General features: G+C 49.6%; 1 protein-coding gene across 2 annotated transcripts in view; it reads right to left on the reverse strand.

The window, feature by feature from the left end:
- LOC146822508 (uncharacterized) overlaps positions 1-22,522 on the reverse strand; it is a 698,810-nt gene that overhangs the window by 97,885 nt on the left and 578,403 nt on the right. For both annotated transcript variants that reach the window (XM_085613620.1, XM_085613621.1), the window contains exon 22: positions 11,631-11,801. In XM_085613620.1, coding sequence (XP_085469746.1) covers positions 11,631-11,801 — 171 coding nt within the window. The remainder of the gene's footprint in view (positions 1-11,630; positions 11,802-22,522) is intronic.

A 22,522-nucleotide genomic window follows, 5' to 3' on the forward strand; every position in this document is an offset into this window, starting at 1 on the left:
TGCTGCACAACATGGCAGTGGAGAAGGCCGTGCCACTCATCCTGGATCCTGATGAGCAAGATCATCCACCCGTGGAGGATGAAGGGCTTGGGCACGGGGCAAGTGAGGATGAGGATGAGGATGAGAACATCCGGAGTCAGCTGATCCGCAACTTCTTCTCATGATGGTGAGTCCCTGTGTCTGAGTGTGCACGCTTAGTGCCTTGTGTGGCATGTGTTGCAATGTGTGTGTCGAGCTGACTGTGTGCAAAGTGACTTGGAGGTGCTGTTCTGATGTGTCATACAAGTGCTAATGTCATTCCCCATATTTGTGCAGGACCACAAACATCATTATTTCCATGGTGACAAAATCAATCCTGTAGAGTGCATGTACATGTCTGCGGATTACTAGCTCCTCGCTGACTTGTTGTGTGTCTGTCCTCCCCAGGTTCCTGCGGCTGTCGTCTGCTCATGTCATCATTGCACTCCTGCTATTCCTCATGTGTATTGCAACGTGTGCTGGATCAGAGTTACATGCACAGAGATGGTGAAATGTCTTTTTGGGTAAGCAGTGCAGCAAGGCATTTTGTGGGTGGTACGTGTTTGTGTTTTGTGGGGACTGCTCCTGTGCATGTTGTGGCACCATGCATACATGTCGACTCACCATGGGCCACGTGACGTGTTGCATGGCTCCCATGAATTGATAGTCACCCTTCCTGACAGTCATCTGTCATGGATTGTGGATTCTGATGAAGGCATCAATGTGTGTCTAACGTCCCTCAGGAACATACGGGATGGTCATGCTGGACATGGTGTGGGACATCCCCATATGAGGCTCAATGTGGAATTGTAGACTCGCCGTGTGCAGCAAGGGGTGTGAGGCTCAACCCCTTCACTTGTGTGCCAGCTCAGTAGGATTTACCACATCTGTGTGTTGCAGGGGGTGTCCAGTGTGGGTCACACATGTTCAGCCGAATGACCTGTGATTCTGTTCCAATGGATGCAATTCCATTAGTGTGAGGCTGAGTAATAAAGGTGTGCGTCATACTCCAAGGTGCCTCGTCTCTGTCAATGCTGGTCTCTTGCCACTTGGCATGCGGCATCTCTGGCATACTTGCTGTAGATAATGCATAGGAGTCCATGTGTAGTTTAGCGACATGCATGCAGTTGTTCATGGATTAGGCTCCCTATTGGGCATGTAGTACATGGTTGTGTATGTTATTTAGCGAGGTCAACCACACAATGGGCCATCACCAGTTGCTGAGGGTGTGTCTCCAGTGCGCAGGTCGGCCTTCAGTTTCCTGATCCATGTGTAATGGTTCTTTGGTGATTGTGCATGCATTGTCTCTGGGTGTGCCATGTGACACTGGACACTCCTCACTTTACACACGCGCCTGTTGCAGTTGTCCTTCTGACATCCTAGTCTTTGTGTGCAAGATGGGCCATTTGGCAGGGAGATGGCGCCTGCTGCTGCAGGCCCTGCACAGGCACCCAGTGGCCACACACACAAGATGTTGTGCATCATGTTAGGCTCGCTCACATATGCCATGCTAGTCCACTGCATCTGTACCTCATGCTGCAACGCCCTCTGCATCATGCACATGATCCACAGATAGATCCACTCCAAGTTACGACAGTCCATCCCCCAGGTCCATGACGACATCCATCTCATATACTGCCCTGCCCTCTACGGAGCAAGTACATCCAAACTCCAAGGACACTGGTCCACTTCCAGGGGGCATCTGCACACCTCAGCTTCTACACCCTGCCCCCCAGCCACCTCACCGTCCACCATAGATAGCTGCAATGGATCACTGTTTGCTGCAGGATGTCCTCCACACACCCCACCCACACTCAGGAGGCAGTCCACAAACCTGACCCCACACCAACCTTGTACGTCTGTCATCCTAGATCCCGTTGGTCCATCTCCGTGCATCCAACCTTGCCCTGGCCACCGTTCTTCACATCCACCATACTCCAGCATACAGGACATAGTTCTTCCACCTGGCAACAAATACCTGGGTCTCCCTCCCCGGGTACCTCCACATGGGCCATGGCCTCTACGCCTTGATGATGACCTCCCAAATAGGTCTGTCCGCACAGTGTAGCAAGCCCCCCCTCAGCAGCCAGAGGCCATCACAGGTGAGTGTTGTGCTCCATGCCTACATTGCATGATACTTGTGACCCATGTGTGTCCTGTACCAGACTCTGTTCCCAGGGGATGGATGGCTGGAGTTGGTTCAACACTCAGGCATGGTTAGACATTTCCACACACATTTGTCGTAGAATAATGCAAAATGACAGCAACATTTCATGTGCAGTACAATGTGAATTTATTTTGGGGGGGTGAGTCTTTTGATAGATGTGCGAAGGTGCTCTACCGGGGGAATAGAATCCAAAGTTCACTGGGGGAGATGGCATCCTTGGCATTGGAAGTCATCAGAGTCCAGACCACAGTGTTGGTCATCATTGGTCAGACTGTGACCAGCAAGTCCATGTGGCAGAGAATGTCATTGGGTGAGGTGCTGCTGTTGAGCCAGGGGGCCAGGTGCCAGGCCAGGTGACCTGGGAGATGGCGATGGTCCGCTGACTCTCACGGTCTTTTACGTGGACGACCCACCTTCCTCCGGGGACCCTCAGATGCAGGCCTTGACGATGTTAGGGACGCTCCGTCAGATGAATCCTCCTCCTCCTAGTCCCTCCCTGTGTCTGGTGCTGGTCTATGCCTGGTGACACAGGGAGGGTTTGCCAGACTTTGGGCGATCTGACGGAGTGATTGGCTCACATCCCTGTGCACCGCCAGGAGCTCAGCCAGTCTTGCCTCCATCCGTCCTTGGTGTTGTTGATGACTGGCATGATGCTCAACCTGCAGGTTCTTTATCTCATCGAGGGTCCCCTGCATACCGGAAAGTTTGGACACGACCTGGTCCATGCCTCTGGTGTCACGCCGGTATGAGTCCAGGATGTTGCGTATGTGTGCAATACCGGGCTCCTGAGCTGGCTGGTCAGGTTCGCGCCTCCGCCTGCCTCCACTCCCACCACCCCTGCCCACTTGAGCCTGGCCTGCCCTTGTGGGCACATCGGGTCTACGGGACCCCTGAGGGTTGGCATTTCCACGGTTGCCTGCCTCCTCCTGGGTGCCCGCAGAACCTTGTCCCTCCTGGTCAGACTGGCTCTGTTGTTCAGTGCGAGCAGGGATCCTGGGTGTGTCCTGGGATGTGGCGGGAATGGGGGTGGTGGTTGGCACAGATGTACCTGACGCAGGTGCTGCAGGTGCTTGTGCACCAGAGGGTCCAGGTTGGTCGGGGTCATCCACGGAGTGGTGAGAGTCGTCGCTGCCGGTGGGATCGTCTTCACGCGGTGCCTGGGACTGTGATTCTTCCCCCCCAGTGTTGGGGGGAGATCGTCGACGTTGCCCTGTGTGTGAGAGAGAGACAATGTTAATGCTGTTTCATGCCACATCCATGTTTCATGCATATTCAAGTTGACACAGTTCCCCCAGGTAGTTGGATGTCCCTAGCATTCCTCTCAGTGTCCACTTGGGGATGGGCATGTTGCGGGGGACAGATTGGGATGTTCTCCTGAGTGTGTGACCTGTAGATAGTTGGCTCTGATCAGGCGCGCAACACCCATTGGGCTCACCGGGCTTCAGTCCCCCCCCCCCCGCATGTGTGTCAGCCCAGCTGAGACAGCCTCGTGGGCTGGCGTCCGTCTAATTGCAGCCAGACGCGAGTACTTCACAGGTCTTTGGAAGACCATTTACTCGTTCATGAGGCTTTTGTTGTGTTTTCACCCCTTCTTACAGCCACTCTGGCTATGGCTGGAGGATTTAGCCCCCCCCCGAACTATTTTCCTGCCCCCCCCCCGGAAATTGCCTCTAGTTGCCCGCCTGGCTCTGATGCTCACTTGGCTCTGGATTGGTCTTGTTGGGTCACATGTCCATAGTGGGAATGTGTGATTCCGTTGCCTGCCCCGGGTGTGTGTGCTTGTGTTGGGGGCGGGGGTGTGACCGGGCGTGCTGTTGTGTGTAGTGTGAGTTGTCATTGGGTCTCCCAGGTTATGTGTGTGTCCCCTCATGGTGTATGCTGGCATGACAGTGTGTGTGAGTTCCTGTGCTAGATACCTGTGCTTGTGGAGTTGGTGTTTGACTGTACAGTGGTCCCAGGAGGGCCTTGTGCTGCATACAGCAGGGCCCAGTGTCAGCGACCTTCTTAGTAGTTTGCCAGTCCCTGTGCATTGTGCATGGGTATGTCCCTATGCCATATGGGAAGTGGGCATTGTTGTCTGCGTCTCATTTTGGCGATGTGTTGTGTGGGTCCCAGCCTCCCGGACATCCAGTCTTGTGGTTGTGGTTGTTGTGGCCTTGGACATGGCCTTGCCTTGATTTGTGAAGGGTGGATGGTGACGTTCGTGGCATGGGCGTGGTTATTGAGTGTGGTTGTTTGCGGTGAGTGCTTGGGGGTAGTTGCGTGCATTTGTTGTTGTTGGGGTGTGGATGCCATTCCCCCCATGTTACGTGAGTTGTCTGTGTACTCACCAGGCTCTGCGACTCCTTCCACTCCGTGTAGTCCCACCGGCGGTAGCATGGCCATCACCTTCTCCTCCCAGGGATGGTAGTGTACGGGTCTGCGGGGCGGCCCACCTCCAGTGATGTTGGTCTGGGCATGTTCTTCATTCATCTTCCTCTTGACCGCCCTGCGCAGATCGTACCACCTGGCTTGGTATTCATGCCTGGTCCTTCGAACAGGCGCAACAGCATTCACCTTGTCGACGATCCTCTGCCACATGGCAGATTTGTCAGATATGCTGGTCTGTCTGACCATTGTTCCAAACAGCTGTGGCTCGACTCTGATGACTTAGTTGACGAGGAGCTCCAGCTCCGCCGTAGTGAACTTTGGATTCTTGTCTGTGGGCATGGTGTGGGGTGTGGGTGTGGGCGGTTGTGGGTGTGTGGGTGTGAATGTGTGTGAATGTGAAGAGGGGGATGTTTGTGGGGGAGGTTGTGTGGAGGTGTGTGAGTGGCGGTGTAACTAAGGTATGAGTTATGTGGGGTGGTTTGTGTGTGAGCTCTGTCCGCAGTAGGTCTGTTGCAAGGGCTCATGGTTTGTGTGTGTGGGCCCTTTTTATTGGTCAATTAGTGGGTGTGGCTGTGTTTGAATTTTGGTGGGTGTGTTATAAGAGGTGGTTGTGTTTGGGGCCTCTGTTGGCCAGTTTGGATGTGGCAGGTCAGTCATTGAGTTGTATTTTGTCGTGTAGACGTGTTTTGTGTTTTTGTGTGAGTCACTTTGGCCCTCCTTGTGCTATTTTCCACTGTCCTGGTTCTGTATGTGTCTTTTTCGCGTAGGTGCGATCCTTACATTCGCGATGCTGTGTGGGAGGTGCTGGGGTACGGTGTTGGTGTGCGGCAAGTAAATGCAGTGGGGGGGCTGGGGGTACAGTGCGGACAGGGTGGTGTACGGTGCAGACATGTTGGGGAGGGGTGTACGGCTCGTACACGGGCATGAGTTTACCCGTGTACATGTGTGCTTCGGCGTTGGCTCCGTACGGGCCTTTTTACGTGCGATTGTGTATTCGGACGGGCGGTCGGGATCGTGCTTGCGCGCTCGGACTTGTGTTTTACGATTTGTAAGTTGAACTGTCCGGATCACTTTCGTACACTTTTCCAGGCGATATTCGGACGTGGACACTTTCCGACGCACGCTCGTAGACTTTCCCAACACTATTCGTAGTTATTTTTCACGGCCCATTCGTACTTGCCAGTTTGTACGGTACTTGTGCGACTCGTACGTAAAAACATACGGATGCGGGTCGTACGCAAATTATTTTTACCGGATCGGAATCGGCACCTTAATTGGCTATTCAGTAATACTGTTTTAAACATTGTTAGCATTAATAAAATGAATAAATAAATGTTATGTTACTGCTCATCCTGTCTGATGAAATTATGAAAGGATGAGTAGTCTAGATTGCTGTTCACTTATTTGATCTTTAACGGGAACTAGATATGGGTAGTTTTTGTTCTAAACTTCTCAGGTGATAACACCATTATTGTTTGTTATTCTCATGCTACATACAGTTTTGCAAGGGCATTGCTAGTCTTTTATTAGCTAGCCTGTGTAAATAAACTGACAGTCCTTACTAGAGCTGATGTTGCATAGTTTGGATCGTGAAAAGTAGAATACAGGGAAAATGCCCATGTGATCCTTAGCAAACATTTTTGAGGAAAATATTTTTCTATAGGAGCTTGTTTGTCACAATATGTTCTGCTGGAGAAAATGTACCCATTATGTTGAAGTTTTAGATTTTCCTGTTGCTCCTATAACATGAGAGCATGATCCTAAGCATACAATGTAGGTGCTTTTATTAAGAGAAATCATTTTAGAAGTGTCTGCAGTCTTGTACAAGTAATGCAAAGTCTATGAGTAAACGTGTAGACCATTTCCTTTTTCTTTAGGGTCTTCAGATGAATAATATAGAAATACACAAATGTAAGGATTTGGAGTGTGTCTGTATTGTTTTTTTCTCTTTTCCTCAGAATTTAGTAAATGAACACAGACTTCCTTGGCTGCTTGGGATTGGGTGACGTATTACTCTTGTCAGTTCACCGAAGAGTTCCTTTTATACTTGCCAATATGTCCAGGCTGTTGGTTTTTTTACTCTCACATAGATGAAAGTGGTTCTTGGGTGCCTTGCTAATATATTGGGCGTCCCAAGACTAGGAAGTATTCTGAGACTATCCTCTCTGTTGATAGATTATTTCTGTGCCTTGTCTAAAGACCCTTTTTGTTCTGTCCACCAATAGATATTTGCTACCTTACAACCCTTGCCAGAGGGGCGCGGACATCAGATCTAGCTTGGGGAGTCAGCAGCAGTCCAGCTTGAAGTCAAGGTGAAGGTAACCAGCACAGGCATTGCTGGCAACTAAGACCTCAGTGAAGGTAGAAGGCCGGAAGCACTGGGATGTGAAGTGTGTTCCCCTGCCACTGTCTTGGGCCAAAGACGGGGTCACAAATCAGAAAGAAGAAGAAATAGTGGATCAAGTTTTTGATGCCCAGCTGAGAGAGTCACAGACTGACCAGAACGGCAAGGAAGTTTTTGCTTGAGGTGACCCCCTTTGAAACTAGGGTTGCTTCAGGTACTTCAGCATCACGCTCCTGAATGTTGGCTGTGAAGTCTTCACCTTTGTTGGTCAAGAGATACCTGGGCACACTGGATGCAATGTGTGGCCCCAACGACAGAGCAGTGTGCCAGCAGAGCAATACAGGAGTTAGGGAAGGACTTGAGTTCAGGGTACAGGTGCTGTGTCTCTGGTGCCTGTTAGATTGAAGTGAAGAAAACTGGTGCACTGCCTGAGACACTGGACAGGATCGCTGAGAGCATTTGCCCTGGTGGGTGATTGCCCTATCCTGAAAGAAGAAACTTTTCCCTTGAAACTGGGCCGTGATTCCTGAGTTGCGAGTTGTGCAGCTCCACCGTGGGAACAACATGAGCCTGCCTGTGAGGCTCAAACGGACACAGGGAGAAGACTCCCCTCTGGGTGGTTGTACAGCGGCTTTAATTTCCCAAGGACTTCTTCTTTTTTGTTAAAAATGTACCCCATTGGTCGTCCCATTTTTGAGGAGGAGCAGCCCTTTGCAGCTCTTCGTCCTAATTCTCATGGCCCTGTGTGGTCCTCCTGGTCCCCTGGATCCAGGATTATTTTTGTAATAATATGTCTGACTGCTATAATATTTGCATTAGGAATAATGTTTATTCTGTGAGAGAAAAGTTCATCTGAGCAGTTGACAAATGTTACCCTTTCCTTGATTAAAATGATTGATACTCTAGCCCTCATAAAGGAAACACTGGAAAAGTCTAGTGAAAATGTTTTTTATTAGATATGTGCTGTTGGCTATTCTGAAGTTGAAATGGATGGTCACTAAAATGCATAGGAGCCTTGAAAATGTTTTTACTGGATGGTTCTAGGATTTGCTTAGGACTAGAAAGTTAATAATTCTGTTTGTGATAATAGTCATTACTCTCTCCTGCTATCTGTATGACCCAATGCTCTGTTCCCTTTGTACTCCTGCTTATACCTTATATATGCCAGCTTAACAATATTTAGAATGAGAAATGCCCACCTAGCAATGAATTAGGATATTGATACATTTATGAAAATTAATGTGCAAATATTTTCTGTGTTCCTACTGGATCATAGGAATGTCTTCATGCTAAAAGGACCATCTGTTAAAGATTACGGGGATCTGTTAGCATGAGCTGAAAGCCATTTTGTACTTGGTAGCCATTTTAGTTAGCTAAGTGCTGGCCATTTGCTTTCTCCCTCTTCCAGAGCCTTTCACATGCTCAGAAGGGCCTAGCTAGTAGAATACACCTGCTCCTAGTATAGAACTGTCAGGCTGTTCTAACTGATGTCAGTAACTTATTACTCCTCCTACTTGTTGACTGTGCATTTTCTGTATGACCATCTATGTGTGTAACTCTTCTCATGTGTACTTGTACCGCCTTCTTTTGAGCCCCTGTGTGGGTATATAAGGCCCCTGTTCTCTGTACTCTGTACTCCTTAGAATGCCTCCTACAGTGACTTGAGATCACTGTTGTGACGCAATCTCCCTCTTCTGAGGTTAATAAAAGGATGTCTTTTATATTACAGCTTCTGTGCCAATCTCTTCTTTGTTGGTTTAAAAGGACCAGGTGTATCAGTGAAACCCCTGAGAAGGTTTTGATTTCTTCAACATGACAGATCTAGAAAGCACACCTCACACATCTAGAACCCACGCACTATACATCTAGAATCATACATCTGGAACCCAAACATGACAGATCTAGAAAGCACACCTCACACATCTAGAACCCACGCACTACACATCTAGAATCATACATCTGGAATCCACACGTGACAGATCTAGAAAGCACACCTCACACATCTAGAACCCACGCACTATACATCTAGAATCATACATCTGGAACCCAAACATGACCGATCTAGAAAGCACACCTCACACGTCTAGAGCCCATGCACTACACATCTAGAATCATACATCTGGAACTCACACATGACCGATCTAGAAAGCACACCTCACACATCTAGAACCCACGCACTACACATCTAGAATCATACATCTGGAACCCACACATGACAGGTGTAGAAAGCACATGTCACACGTCTAGAACCCACGCACTACACATCTAGAATCATACATCTGGAACCCGCACATGGCAGGTCTAGAAAGCACATATCACACATTTAGAGCCCACACACTACACATGTAGAATCATACATCTAGAACTCGCACAAGAGGTCTAGAAAGCACATGTTACACATTTGGAACCCACACACTACACATGGAGAATCATACATCTAGAACCGACACAACAGGTCTAGAAAGCACGTCACACATTTTGAACCCACACACTACACATCTAGAATCATACATCTGGAACCCACAGATGACAGGTCTAGAAAGCACATGTCACACATTTAGCGCCCACACATTACACATGTAGAATCATACATCTCGGATCTCACACACTACATGTATAGAATCTAAACAGCACATAACTATTCTGGGGTGCTGGATAAAGTGTAAAGGGTGTAGAAATGATGCCTGTACAATGGGGGTCCAATTGTGTAATGAAGCTACAGCTGCCACTTCCATAGGGGCTTTCAGACACTTCCCAAGAAACAACTGAGCACTAATCCGGTGCACATCCGATGTGATGTCCATCCGCAGGAATGTAACACTTTGTAAGTTCCTGCTCGGCAGAGAGTGGACACTGGGATTACAGCACTTGTCCAACCTGTCTTCCCTGGTAGGACCTCACAGCCATGAGTACATCACACCTCAAGCAACACTCCACTGATATAAACAGCATTATGTGGTATGTTGGGTCTTAGTGGAGGGGATAATGTGTGATTGAGGCAGAGAACCAGCAGGGGGGATGTGATCCTGTTTTAGATACATGTGGGAAACACATGAGGAGCTCAGCTGTCTGTAGGCGTCGCCTGTCATTGGTCTGAGGTCTAGGAGTCCACCAGGGCAAATCAGCCTTCGGCAGGCACCATGGGTGGGTTCCCTCACATCCTGGACCCAGGATCAGGATTAAGCACACAGAGGCCCCCAGTTAAGCATGGTCAGCGCTACAAGATGGTGGCATTGGGTTCTGGTTGCCCTGAATGCTGTGTTATGTCATCGATGGATTAGGCCAGGCTAATCCCTTTAGTACCAAGAGCAGGTGTATTGGTAGAAGACACACTATCGATAGACAATGGGCCCAATTCACAAAGGTAAGGTTAGGCCAAAAGTCCAACTTAGACCAAAAGTCTAACTTTATTAGCAGTAACTTACCTTTGTGAATACCAAAAAGTAGTAAAGTCAGACTTTTGCACTGAATGAATCGGCAGATGGGCTGCCTCGCACATCACTGCCTTAATGGTTGTCAGTATGATCCGTAGGGCACCGGTCAGAAAGGCGTGATCCCAGCTGGCCCCTGCAGACAGCACCAGAGCCCGGACTGAGTCTCCAGTAGGTACATTTATCTTAGCGGATGGACCTAGTGCGCACTTTACTTACGTCGAGGTAGAGAGGAGGCCTTAAGACTTGGGTTTGGTGAGCAGGGAGGGGACATCCTTTTTAAAACCAAACAATTATGGCATCTGGGTGTTAAGGGGGTTTGGGTAGAAGACATTTTCATCTGAGTTGAGCTTGAGGTGGTGACCTGCTAGGCAGACCTGGGTACAGTTAACACTCCCTCTAATGGAAGCTTATTCTTCACATTCAGGACCACTGTTGAAGATTTAGAAATTTCCTAAATATGTGCCTCTTAGAGAAGCTTTCCGTCTTCATCAGCAGAGACAATCGATGCTCATGGGACCTGCTCTCAACATGGCCATTCTCCAGGTAGCTCATGACATGACTCAAAACCACCCCCACCCACCCCACATGCACACATACCCACGCACACTCAAACACACACACTAATCATCAGCTGTCGAGAACATGTGCCAATGAGTCCCATTCATCCGCTGTGTGTTGGAAGGTTGAGGATACTTGAGAGCAATAGACTAGGGGTGGGCATAACCCATGTAATTACATGTAGCATAATCACCCAGAATTACCTAAGTATTCCGCCGTATTACGTGGAATTATGTCAGACAATTACATCTGTGTTTTGCACTATTTCTTAGTGCCAAAATGCCCCTTCATGTCCAAAATACAGCCAAATGCAGCAGAACAGAAACTGCGAGCGGCTAATTGTACTTGCTGAATGTGCACTCACACTAGGATTTTTCACCAAATTACTTTTATTTACACAAGCAGGAATAATCACAGAATACTCTTAGTTACACAAGCAGGAGTAATCACATAATTATCAGTAATCTGTGTCAAAGAGTAATGTGGAATTACCAAAAGTATTCTAATTACTCTGGTATAATTGAAATTCTGCCCAGACTTACAAAGGACCCAACTTATCGGCTGCTACTCTTTGGTGTTCAGTGTCTCTCCCAGCCGGCAGAGAAGGTGTTATCCTCGCAGAAGTCCATGGATGAGGAGATGTTTGTGGGTGCAAGGTGGTGAGGGTGAGACCTGCTCATACAGCAGAGTCTGCAGCTCTGAGTGTACACAGGGAGTCATCGCCGCAGCGCCTACTTACCCTACTGTTTGCATTTTGCACCCGGGATGTTTCAGTCCTTCACAGATCTTCCTCACTCCATCGTCTCCAATCTCATTCCCGCACATCTCCAGGTGCGTGAGAGAGGGGCTAGCGTAGAGGACTGAAGCGAGGTCTTCGCAGCACGCGTCAGTCATGGAGCAGTTCCACATCCTGTAGAAGACAGGCGGAGACATGATGAAGATATGAAGACAACAGAAGTTTGTGTGAGTGTAACTTCACTCAACACTTTATGGAGTGCAGAGATGCAACTGCAAACAGAACTGATGAAGATGGTTCTTGTTCATGGGAAGACACAATCCCTGCATGTCACACAATACTCAATATACCAGTGTCACTGCCAAAGTTCAACACACACACACACACATACACACACACACAGCATTCACCTCAGAAAGGTATTCAGTCAAAATATTGAGCTTGAAATGTCGACTTACACTAATATTGAGTTTTAAATATTGTGACACAGAAATATCGACAGCAAAAATATTGTGGTCAAGAATAACGACTTTAAGGTAAGAAATCTTGATTTTAAAAATATAGAAGTCATTAATATCGTTTGTGAAAATATAGTTGTTTAAAATATCGATTTTTTAATTAGTGTTATGAATTTTAGTATATATTTTAAATGTATGTGATGTATTTAATTGTAGGAATATTGTTTATGTTTTTCAATATGTGTTACATTTTCAGTAGTTATTTATTTTATTTTAATTAAATTTTGTGTTTTTTAGTATCGTAGCAGGTTGTGGGTTTATAGGGGAACAGGGTGGGAAGCAATTTAATTAATTATGATTAATTATGATAAACAAATGAATACATTTATTTATTAACATTTTTTTAATTGAGATTTTACAATGTTAATTGTGTTTTTAATTTTTGGGGGTAAATTATAGATGCGGGTTGTGGGGTTTATAGGGGCAAAGGGTGGGAAGTAATTTATTTTTAATTAATTACCAATTAGTTGATCATTATTATTTAATAATTAATTGACAATTAATTATGGCAATTGGGTAAATAATTGTAGGTGCAGGTTGTGAGGTTTATAGAGGTAAAGGTTTTTGATTGATTAATAATTAGTTAATATTAATTAATTAATTGACAATTAATTATAGTAATTGTGTAAATAATTTTAGGTACGGGTTGTGGGGTTTATAGTGCTAAAGGGTGGGAAGTAATTTATTTTTTAAATAATCAATAATTAGTTCAGTAATATTCATTAATTAATTGACAATCAATTATGGTAATTGTGTAATTCATTATAGGTGTGGGTTGTGGGGTTTAGCGGGGTATATGGTGGGAAGTAATGTATTTTTAATTATTAATAATTAGCAGTTAATATTAATTAATTGACAATTAATTATGGCAATTGTTAAATTAATTTTAGGTGTGAGTTATGGGGTTTTTAGGGTTAAAGGGTAGGAAGTAATTTATTTTTAATTAATTAATGATTAGTTGATAGTTAATATTAATTAATTATTGATAATTAGTGTAATTGTTTAATTATATTGTGTGTGTGTGGGTTCTGGGTTTATAGGGGTGAAGAGTGGGGAGTGAATTAATTTTACTTACTTTATAATTAGTTGTTAAACACTATTTATTTAATTGAAAACATTTTAATTTGTAAAATTAATTTTTTTACAGTTTAATTTTAAGTGTGGGACGTGTGGACTATAGGTGTAAAGGGTGGGAAGTTAATTACATTTTATGTGTTTTAATTTGTGTCTTAATTAATAGTTGTTTAATTGATAATTATGTTAATTATGCAAATACATTTGTTTTCGAAGTGGGTTGTGAGTGGTGTGGTGTTATAGGGTAGAAAGTAAATAAACTACATTTATGTAATAATTCATGTTTTTGTTAATAAATAATTTCTAAATTAAAAAAATAATTTGTTTCAAAATAATTTATTTTATTTAATATAATATTTGTAGGTATTTGTGATGTGTAGTTAACATAATAGTATGTTTTGATTTTTTTATTTTTAATATTAAATAAATATATTTTCTTTAATTTGTAACACATATTTTTTTAATGTACTTTAAAAAATATATATTTTTATTTTAAAAATATATATTTTTATTTTGTTGATGATGTTTTTTTTGTATTTATTTTTTAACTGATTGGAGTGAGAATAGCAATTTTCACCCCTTCGATAGCCAACACTTTCCCTGCTGTTACAGCCATTAGAGTGGAAATAGTCATTTTTACCCCTTCGCTATCCAACACTTTCCCTACTGTTGCACTCTCTGGAGGGGGAATAGTAATGTTTACCACCTCGCTATCCAACACTTTCCTTACTGTTGCACTCATTGAAGTGGGTGATTTAAGTTTAAAGATTTTTAAATAGTTTCATTTTTTAATTTATAATTTGACCCTCGGTTAGAGATTCGCTCTTCCCTAGCAGCTCCGCCGTGCTGTGCTCTGCCTGCGGTCCCACCCAGACAGGGTCTAATACCACACCTCGCTGGTGCCCGCTACCTTGTTGCCTGTGTCGGTATTTTCTCTTTTCCCCCTGCATTGTGCCCTTATTGTAATGTACTGAACGCTGATCTCCCCTTTTTATTTGTATCCCTCTGTTTATCTTAAATACTTGTTTATTGTTTATTGTGCCATTATTGTTGCATTACTTAACTCTGTTTATCCCTTATTCCTCTGTTGTTGTATTTCTGTTGCTGTTGATTCTGTTCCCGCCTGCGCCGTGCCCTTTCTCCTCCTGTCGTTCCCATCGTAACCCCCTCCTGCCTTTTAGCTGCACGTCCCTTCCCCCTCCCCTACATAGCAGGCGGCAAGCACGTCTGCGACCTGACCCCGACCAGCGCCAGGAACACTGGATCTGCAAGGCCACTCCGATATGACTCAGCTGCCCTCCACCCACTCAACCCCGGAAGACACACCGACTGCCAAAGAGCCGCACCCAATACCAGCCACGGACAGTTCTCCTGCAGGCACTGCCAACGATCCTTCACCATCAACAGCACCCCCACCGACGGTTCACTGGACGCCCGCACCACCGAAGCCCTGACCTGCATCCTCCTCAACGTACGCTCCCTTCACAGACACGCCGTAGAGATCTTGGACCTGATCGACACCCTCTCGCCCGACATAACTTTCTTCACAGACACCTGGACCAACGCCACCTCAGGCCCCAACATCGCCACCGCCATCCCCGACAGATACAAGATCCAGAGAAAGGACCACCCCCACCGCCCAGGAGGAGGACTCGCCATCGCACACAAGACCTCCCTCCGACTCTCCACCTCCAGCACAAACGGCCCCCACCCCAACACTGAACACCTCCACTTCCAGATCCAGACCAGCCCCAGGACCACGCTATGCAACACCCTCACCTACAGACCCCCGGGACCTTGCACCCAGTCCACAACCTACATCATCAACCTCGTTGTGCCCCACGCCATCACCTCCACGGACTACATTCTACTCGGAGACCTGAACTTCCACCTCGACAAACGCAGCGACCCCGACTTCACCACCCTCCTCGTCAACCTCTCCAACCTCGGACTGAAGCAACTCGTCACCACCCCCACTCACAGAGCAGGACACACCCTCGACCCCATCTTCGCAGGAGGGACTAACATCCGCTTCAGCCACACCTCGCAGCCCCTCTGGACAGACCACCACTGCGTACACTTTACCTTCAACAGGACCACCGCATCCAAACCCACCGGCGCCCACCACGAAGGAACTGGAGCAAGATCACAGAGGAACACCTCAACACCACCCTCCTCCATGACCGCCTGATCGCCACGACTGACGCCAACTCTGCAGCTAAAGAACTTCACCGTTGGCTCTCCAGCTGCTTCCACAAGCTCGCACCCCTCCGCCATCCCGCCAAACAACGCCCCCAGAAGGCCACCTGGTTCACCACCGAACTCCAAGAAGCCAGGCTCTCCTGCCGACGCCTCAAGAAAATCTGGCGAAACCGGAAAACCAAAGAAAACCTGAACAACCACAGGGACGCCCTGACGGAATACCACCGGCACATAAGAGACACCAAGCGGTTGAACAAATTCCACACCAACGCAGCCAACTCCAAAGAACTCAACGTCATACAGCAATTCACAAACCTCCCAGCGAAGCCACAGATGTCACACCATCTCAGGAACTCTGCAACAAGCTCAACACCTACTTCTATCTGAAAATCAAGGCCCTCTATGACAATTTCAGCGAACAGACACCGGATATCACCCAACTCCCCTCCGTCGACAACGAGCCGACCATCACTACCTGGAATCTTGCCACCGTTGAACACATCACCGCGGCCATGAGAAACACCCACTCAGGAGCCCCCACGGAACCCTGCCCACGGCACATCTACAACAGGGCCCTAGCCGCCATTGCACCAGAACTAGGACGGACCATTGACACCTCCTTCATTCCGGCATTTTCCCAAACGACTGGAAGCGGGTGGAAGTCAAGCACCTCCTCAAGAAACACACAGCCTACCCGACGGACCTGAAAAACTACTAGCCCATCTCTCAGCTCCCCTAGCTGCCAAAGTCACTGAGAGACTCGTAAACACACAGCTGACCGCCTTCATCGAAGAGAACTCCACCCTGGACTCCTCCCAGTCCGGGTTCTGCAGCAACCACTGCACCGAGACCGCCCTCCTCGCCGCCACCGATGACATCTGCATGCTACTCGACCAGGGTCACACTGCTGCCCTCATCCTCCTAGACCTCTCCGCAGCCTTCAACACCATCTCACACCGCACACTCGCTGCCTGACTTCACGACGCTGGGATACGAGGAATAGCCCTCAACTGGATCCACTCCTTTCTCTCCGGCAGAACCCAAAGGATCAGACTCCCTCCCTACCTCTCCGAACCCACAGAGATCAACTGCGGGGTACCCCAAGGATCATTGCTCAGCCCCACACTCTTCAACATCTACATGGCCCCCTCGCCGCCATAGTCAGATGGGCATGGGCTCATCATAGTATCATACGCCGAGACCCAACTCATCCGCTCCCTCACGAAGAACACCGAAGACACCAGACTCTGCTTCCAGGAAGGAATGAAGGACGTTGTGGCCTGGATGAAGGACAGCTGCCTGAAGCTCAACTCTGAGAGAACTGAGGTCCTCATCCTTGGACCCTCCACCTGGGACAACAACTGGTGGCCCTCCGCTCTTGGTAGCCCACTCACCCCCACAGATCACGCATGGAACCTCGGCATCATCCTCTCCTTCCTCACCACGACCCACCAGATCAATTCTGTCCCCTCCACCAGTTTCAACTGCCTTCGCATCCTCCGCAAGACCCTCAAATGGATACCCCCCGAATACAGAAAGATCATCACCCATGCACCGATATCCAGCAGGCTGGACTATGGTAGCGCCCTCTATGCCTGAATCAACAGAACCCTTCTCCACAAGCTCCAAACCATCCAGAACGCAGAAGCTAGACTTATCCTTGGGACACTACGGCATGAACACATGACCCAACACCTACGAGACCTCCACTGGCTCCTGGTTGAGAAGAGAGTGACCTTCAAACTTCTCACCCATGCCTACAAATCCCTCCACAACATCTGACCCAAGTACCTCAACGATAGAGTCTCCTTCCACATACCCAAAAGAAACCTCCTCTCCGCCGACCTTGCCTTGGCAGACACCCCACGCATCCGCAGAACCAGAGCAGGCGGAATAGCCTTCTCCTACATCGCAGCAAAGACCTGGAACAAGCTCCCAGTCAACATCAGGTGCTCCCCAACCCTGCACACCTTCAGGAAGAACCTCAAGACCTGGCTCTTTGACTGACCGGAGCTGCCCCCCCAGCACCTTGAGACCCTCACGGTTGAGTAGCGTGCTTACAAACCCCTGATTGATTTTATGTTACTGGTATATGTCTATACATATATTTATTTGTTACATTTTTATATAATTTTTAAATTATAAAATATATTACAATTATTAGTTTAATAATTGTTTTAAAGTAAATATATACTTTATATCTATATATATAATAATTATTTAATATATGTTTAACTTTTTAAATTAAGTTTATTTGTGATATTTCTTACATTTATTCTTTAATATATTTAATATTTGTTAATGTATTTTATATATATATAAAATTGATATTTTGTACCACTATATTTATGAAAACAATACTTTTTTCTCAATCTTTTTTTACTTACCATTATACGTATAGGATGTAGATATTTTTGACATCAATATTTTGGTCAAAATATTTTTGAAAATGGGGATATTTTGGGTGTCGGTATTTTGTCAGTGTACCCCTCAGACTAGAGCAAGAAAGCAAAGGGGGTCCAAGGAATGGAATCACAGGTGCACCAAAGCACAGCACAGCAGTTAGAAGTGGGAAGTGAGAATTGTTTTTAGGTCAAAGTTGGGTAGTAGGCCTTTTGACCTTGGTGATTTTCTATAGAACTTTACTGAGTTATTTGTACTTATGTTTTATAGGCCTTGATGCTAGCTTCATCAAAAGCCTATCCAAGGTATCGGTTTCATTATTCCTTACATAAACCTTTAAAACTTTGGCCCGTGAGTGTCATTCGTTTTGGGAGTACCACAGCCTTATGTCTGTATGTGAGCTCAAATGTATTAGAGGCAGGACCGAACAGGGAGCGCCCAAGACTGTATAGGGACTACACCACTCAGGGTCCGAGCCTTTGGCATGCCCCTGGTAAGCCCGTTTGTGTGCTGACATGCATGCGCTCTGCAAGGACACAGGGAAAGATACAACATTCTAGAATTAATAATATATGTTAGAAAAGGTAGACGGACCGGGAGGGCCGGCCGGGGTCAGGGGGAGAGGTCTCCGGGGAGAGCCGTCTCCAGCGATCGTACAGACAAGTAACTCCCCCCCCACAGACAGATATCACACACGGATAAGGTTCAGTGTTCTTTATAAGCACTTATTTAAGATACGGTTGAATGGTACAAGGAGGTCTGGACTCAGGGGTCCCCTCGATTAGAGTCTCGCAAGGTAGGGAAGGGGGTAGCGGGACAGTCTATTTACTAATCAGGTAGTTCGGATGAGATGATGATGAGCTCACAATCCTCGAGCTTGGTGGTTAGGTGGTACGGACCGCGGCCGCGCCAGCAGGTCCCGGTGCGGGTGGTCGATACAACGGGCCGCGGCAGCGCCAGCAGGTCCCCGGAAGATGTACGGTCCGCGGCAGCGCCAGCAGGTCCCGGTGCGGATGGTCGTTACAACGGGCCGCGGCAGCGCCAGCAGGTCCCAGGAAGATGAAGGTTGCAGGAGGCCGCGGCAGCGCCAGCAGGTCCCGGTGAGGATGGTCGTTACAACGGGCCACGGCAGCGCCAGCAGGTCCCAGGAAGATGAAGGTTGCAGAAGGCCGCGGTAGCGCCAGCAGGCAGGACGATGGTTCACAAGAGCGGCTACGGCAGCGCCAGTAGACCGTCAAGGTTGAGTTCACTCGGTGTCTCTCGACTCCAGGATACAACTGCCTTCCTGCTCCGGAGCTGCCTCAGTTATAGGGCTGGCGCCCTTTGATGTCCGGACCCTCGCACTTGGAGGTCGGAGGGTCCGGGATGAAGGTGTCCAGACACCCAGCAGGGGGTGGAGCCAGTGCCTGGGGGAGCTGGGGGCGATCGGCACCTGGCGGGGGAGAGCCCTTGACACTTCGTTCTCCCATTGACCTGCCAAGTGGTCCGCTCACCTCCTGGGTGGATGGTGGTGCCGGGATGTCGGGGCCGGCCAGGCCCGGGGTTAGGGTCGAGGTGAGGCCATGCGGCCGCGTGGTGCAGGGCCCAAGAGGGCGGCTTGACCCGGCCGGGGAAGCCGGTGGGGCTGGACCCCGTGATGAGTAGGGGTCCGAGGGCAGAGGGTCCGTCGGGAGACGGAGTACGGGTGCTGGTCGCGGGGATATGCCAGGTGGGCCGGAGTTCGGGCCCTGTCGTGCGGGGAGGGAGCAAGCCGTCTGTGAGGCCTGTCCAACATGCGTCCCCCCCAGCTGAAGGCGGGGAGAGTCACCCATCTCCTTGGGGACTCTCTTCGTCGAGGCGGAAAAAGCGGGACAGGCCATCCGCGTTGGCGTGGTCTTGGCCTGGTCGGTGCTCCACGGTGAAGTCCATTCCCTGCAGGGAAATGGACCAGCGCAAGAGTTTTGGGTTCTCCCCCCGCATCTGCATCAGCCATTGCAGGGGTCGATGGTCGGTTTGTACCCGGAAGTGGGTACCGAAGAGATAGGGTCGGAGCTTTTTGAGGGCCCACACTACTGCAAATGCCTCCCTCTCGATGGTGCTCCAACGCTGTTCTCGGGCCAGGAGACGTCGACTGATGAAGGCCACCGGCTGGTCATGACCTTCGGGGTTCAACTGAGAGAGGACGGCTCCGATGCCGTGGTCGGAGGCGTCGGTCTGCACCACAAATTCCCGACTGTAATCGGGGGCCTGGAGCACAGGGGCGGTGCACAGGGCGGCCTTCAGCTCCTCGAAGGCCGCTTGACAATCAGGAGTCCAGTTTACCCGCTTCGGTTGGTTCTTGGATGTGAGACCCGTGAGGGGCCCCACGATGCTGCCGTAGTCCTTCATGAACCGCCGGTAGTAGCCGGTGAGCCCCAGGAAGGCTCGGACCTCGGTCTGGGTGACGGGAGGCTGCCAGGACTGGATGGCCGCAATCTTAAGTTGTAGTGGGGCCACCAGCCCGCTTCCCACTTGGTGCCCAAGGTAGGTCACAGACCCTTGGCCAATTTGGCACTTGCCGGCCTTAATGGTGAGGCCGGCCCGCTGGAGGGCTTGTAGGACCTCTTGGAGGTGACGGAGGTGGTCGGACCAGTGGCGGCTGTATACAGCGATATCGTCCAGGTAGGCAGCGCTGAATTCTTCGAGCCCCGCCAAGACCTGGTTCACAAGGCGTTGGAACGTGGCGGGGGCATTCTTCATGCCAAAGGGCATGACCTTAAATTGATAGTGGCCATCGGGGGTGGAGAAGGCTGACCGTTCCTGAGCCCTGGGTGTGAGGCCGATCTGCCAGTAGCCCGCCGTTAGGTCGAAGATACTAAGGTAGCGGGCGGCCCCCAGCCGGTCGATCAGCTCGTCTGCTCGGGGGATGGGATGCGCGTCGGTCCGGGTGACAGAGTTCAAGCCCCGGTAGTCGACGCAGAATCTCAGTTCAGGTGCGGTGCCGGGGGCAGCGGCCTTGGGAACTAATACAACCGGACTGGCCCAGGGACTGTCCGAGGGCTCGATGACCCCGATCGTGAGCATCTTGGCCACTTCCTCCTGTATGCAGGCCCGTACCCGATCTGGTACGCGGTAGGCCCGGTGTCGGACAGGGGGACTGTCCCCGGTGTCTACGTCGTGCAAACACCAAGGGGTGACCCCGGGGGTGAGGGAGAACAGGGCAGCGAACTGCAGCAGGAGGTCCCGGCAGTCCTGACGTTGCTCCGAAGTGAGGGCGTCAGAGAGCCGGACCCCGTCCACGGAGCCGTCCTTCTCCTGAGTCTTCAGGAGATCCGGGAGGGGCTCGGAGTCTTCTTCTGTACCACTGTCTGTAGCCATCAAGAGGCTTAGTTCGGAGCGCACAAAGTGTGGTTTGAGCCGGTTGGTGTGGAGGACCCGAAGGGGGTTCCGGGCGGACCCCATGTCGATGAGGTAGGTGACGGGGCTTTTACGCTCGACCACTTTGAAGGGCCCCGTCCACTTATCTTGCAGGGCACATGGTTCGGTGGGGGACATCACCCATACTTGCTGCCCAGGCTCGAATTCAACGGAGGAGGCATTGTGATCATACCACCTCTTCATGTCCTCCTGGCTGGCCTCGAGGTTCGCCTTGGCCATCTCCCTGAAGCGCCGGGTCTGGTTTCGTAAGGCCAGGATGTATTTGAAGACGTCTGGAGGGGTCGTTAAGGGGGCCATCTCCCAACCTTCCTTGACTAGGCTGAGGGGCCCTCGCACAGGGTGCCCGTACAGGAGTTCGAAGGGGCTAAAACCGAGGGACTTCTGGGGAACTTCCCGGTAGGCGAAGAGGAGGCACGGGAGCAGTACATCCCACTGGCGACGGAGAGGCTCTTCCAATCCTCCAATCATCCCCTTGAGAGTGCGGTTAAAACGCTCCACTAGTCCGTTCCCTTGGGGGTGATAGGGGGTCGTGAATCGGTAGGTGACCCCGCATTGTTGCCAGAGGGACTTCATGTATTTAGATATGAAATTCGTACCTCGGTCGCTGACGACTTCTCGGGGGAAGCCTACCCGGGAGAAGATCCCCATCAGGGCCCGGCCAACCACCGGAGCTGTCACTGTCCGTAGGGGCACCGCCTCGGGGTAGCGGGTGGCATGGTCCACTAGTACCAAGATGAACCTGTGTCCTTGTGCCGTGCGGGGGTCCAGAGGCCCCACAATGTCTATCCCCACCCTCTCGAACGGGGTGGTGACCACAGGGAAGGGTTGCAGAGGGGCCTTCAGCTTCCGACCACTCTTCCCGCTGGCTTGGCATGTGGGGCAAGATCGGCAGTGGTTCAGGACGTCATTCCTCATTTTCGGCCAGAAAAAGTGGGTCACCAGGCGACTGTACGTTTTGTCCTGGCCCAGGTGTCCAGCCAGGGGGACATCGTGGGCCAGGTTGAGCAGAAAGTCTCGGAAGCGGAGCGGCACCACCAGAACTCGACCGGCCCCCAGCTCAGCGATTCTTTGCTCGCTGTAGAGTAGGTCGTTATCCCAGTAGACCCAGTGGGTCCCGGTGGTGTCCCCGGCGTTTTGGGTACTGGCTTGTTGGCGGAGTCCCTCGAGGGAGGGACAGGTCTTTTGTTCCTGGCGGAACTGTTCTTGGGTGGGCCCCCCTTCTTGGCGCCACTGAGCCAGATCCGGAAGGTCCTGGTGTTGCGCGTCTTCTTCGGTAGTCGGGTCCGGGAGGTCGGACTCGCC

Source organism: Triturus cristatus, chromosome 6 (genome assembly GCF_964204655.1).
Source record: "Triturus cristatus chromosome 6, aTriCri1.1, whole genome shotgun sequence".
Classification (NCBI taxonomy): Eukaryota; Metazoa; Chordata; class Amphibia; order Caudata; family Salamandridae; genus Triturus; species Triturus cristatus.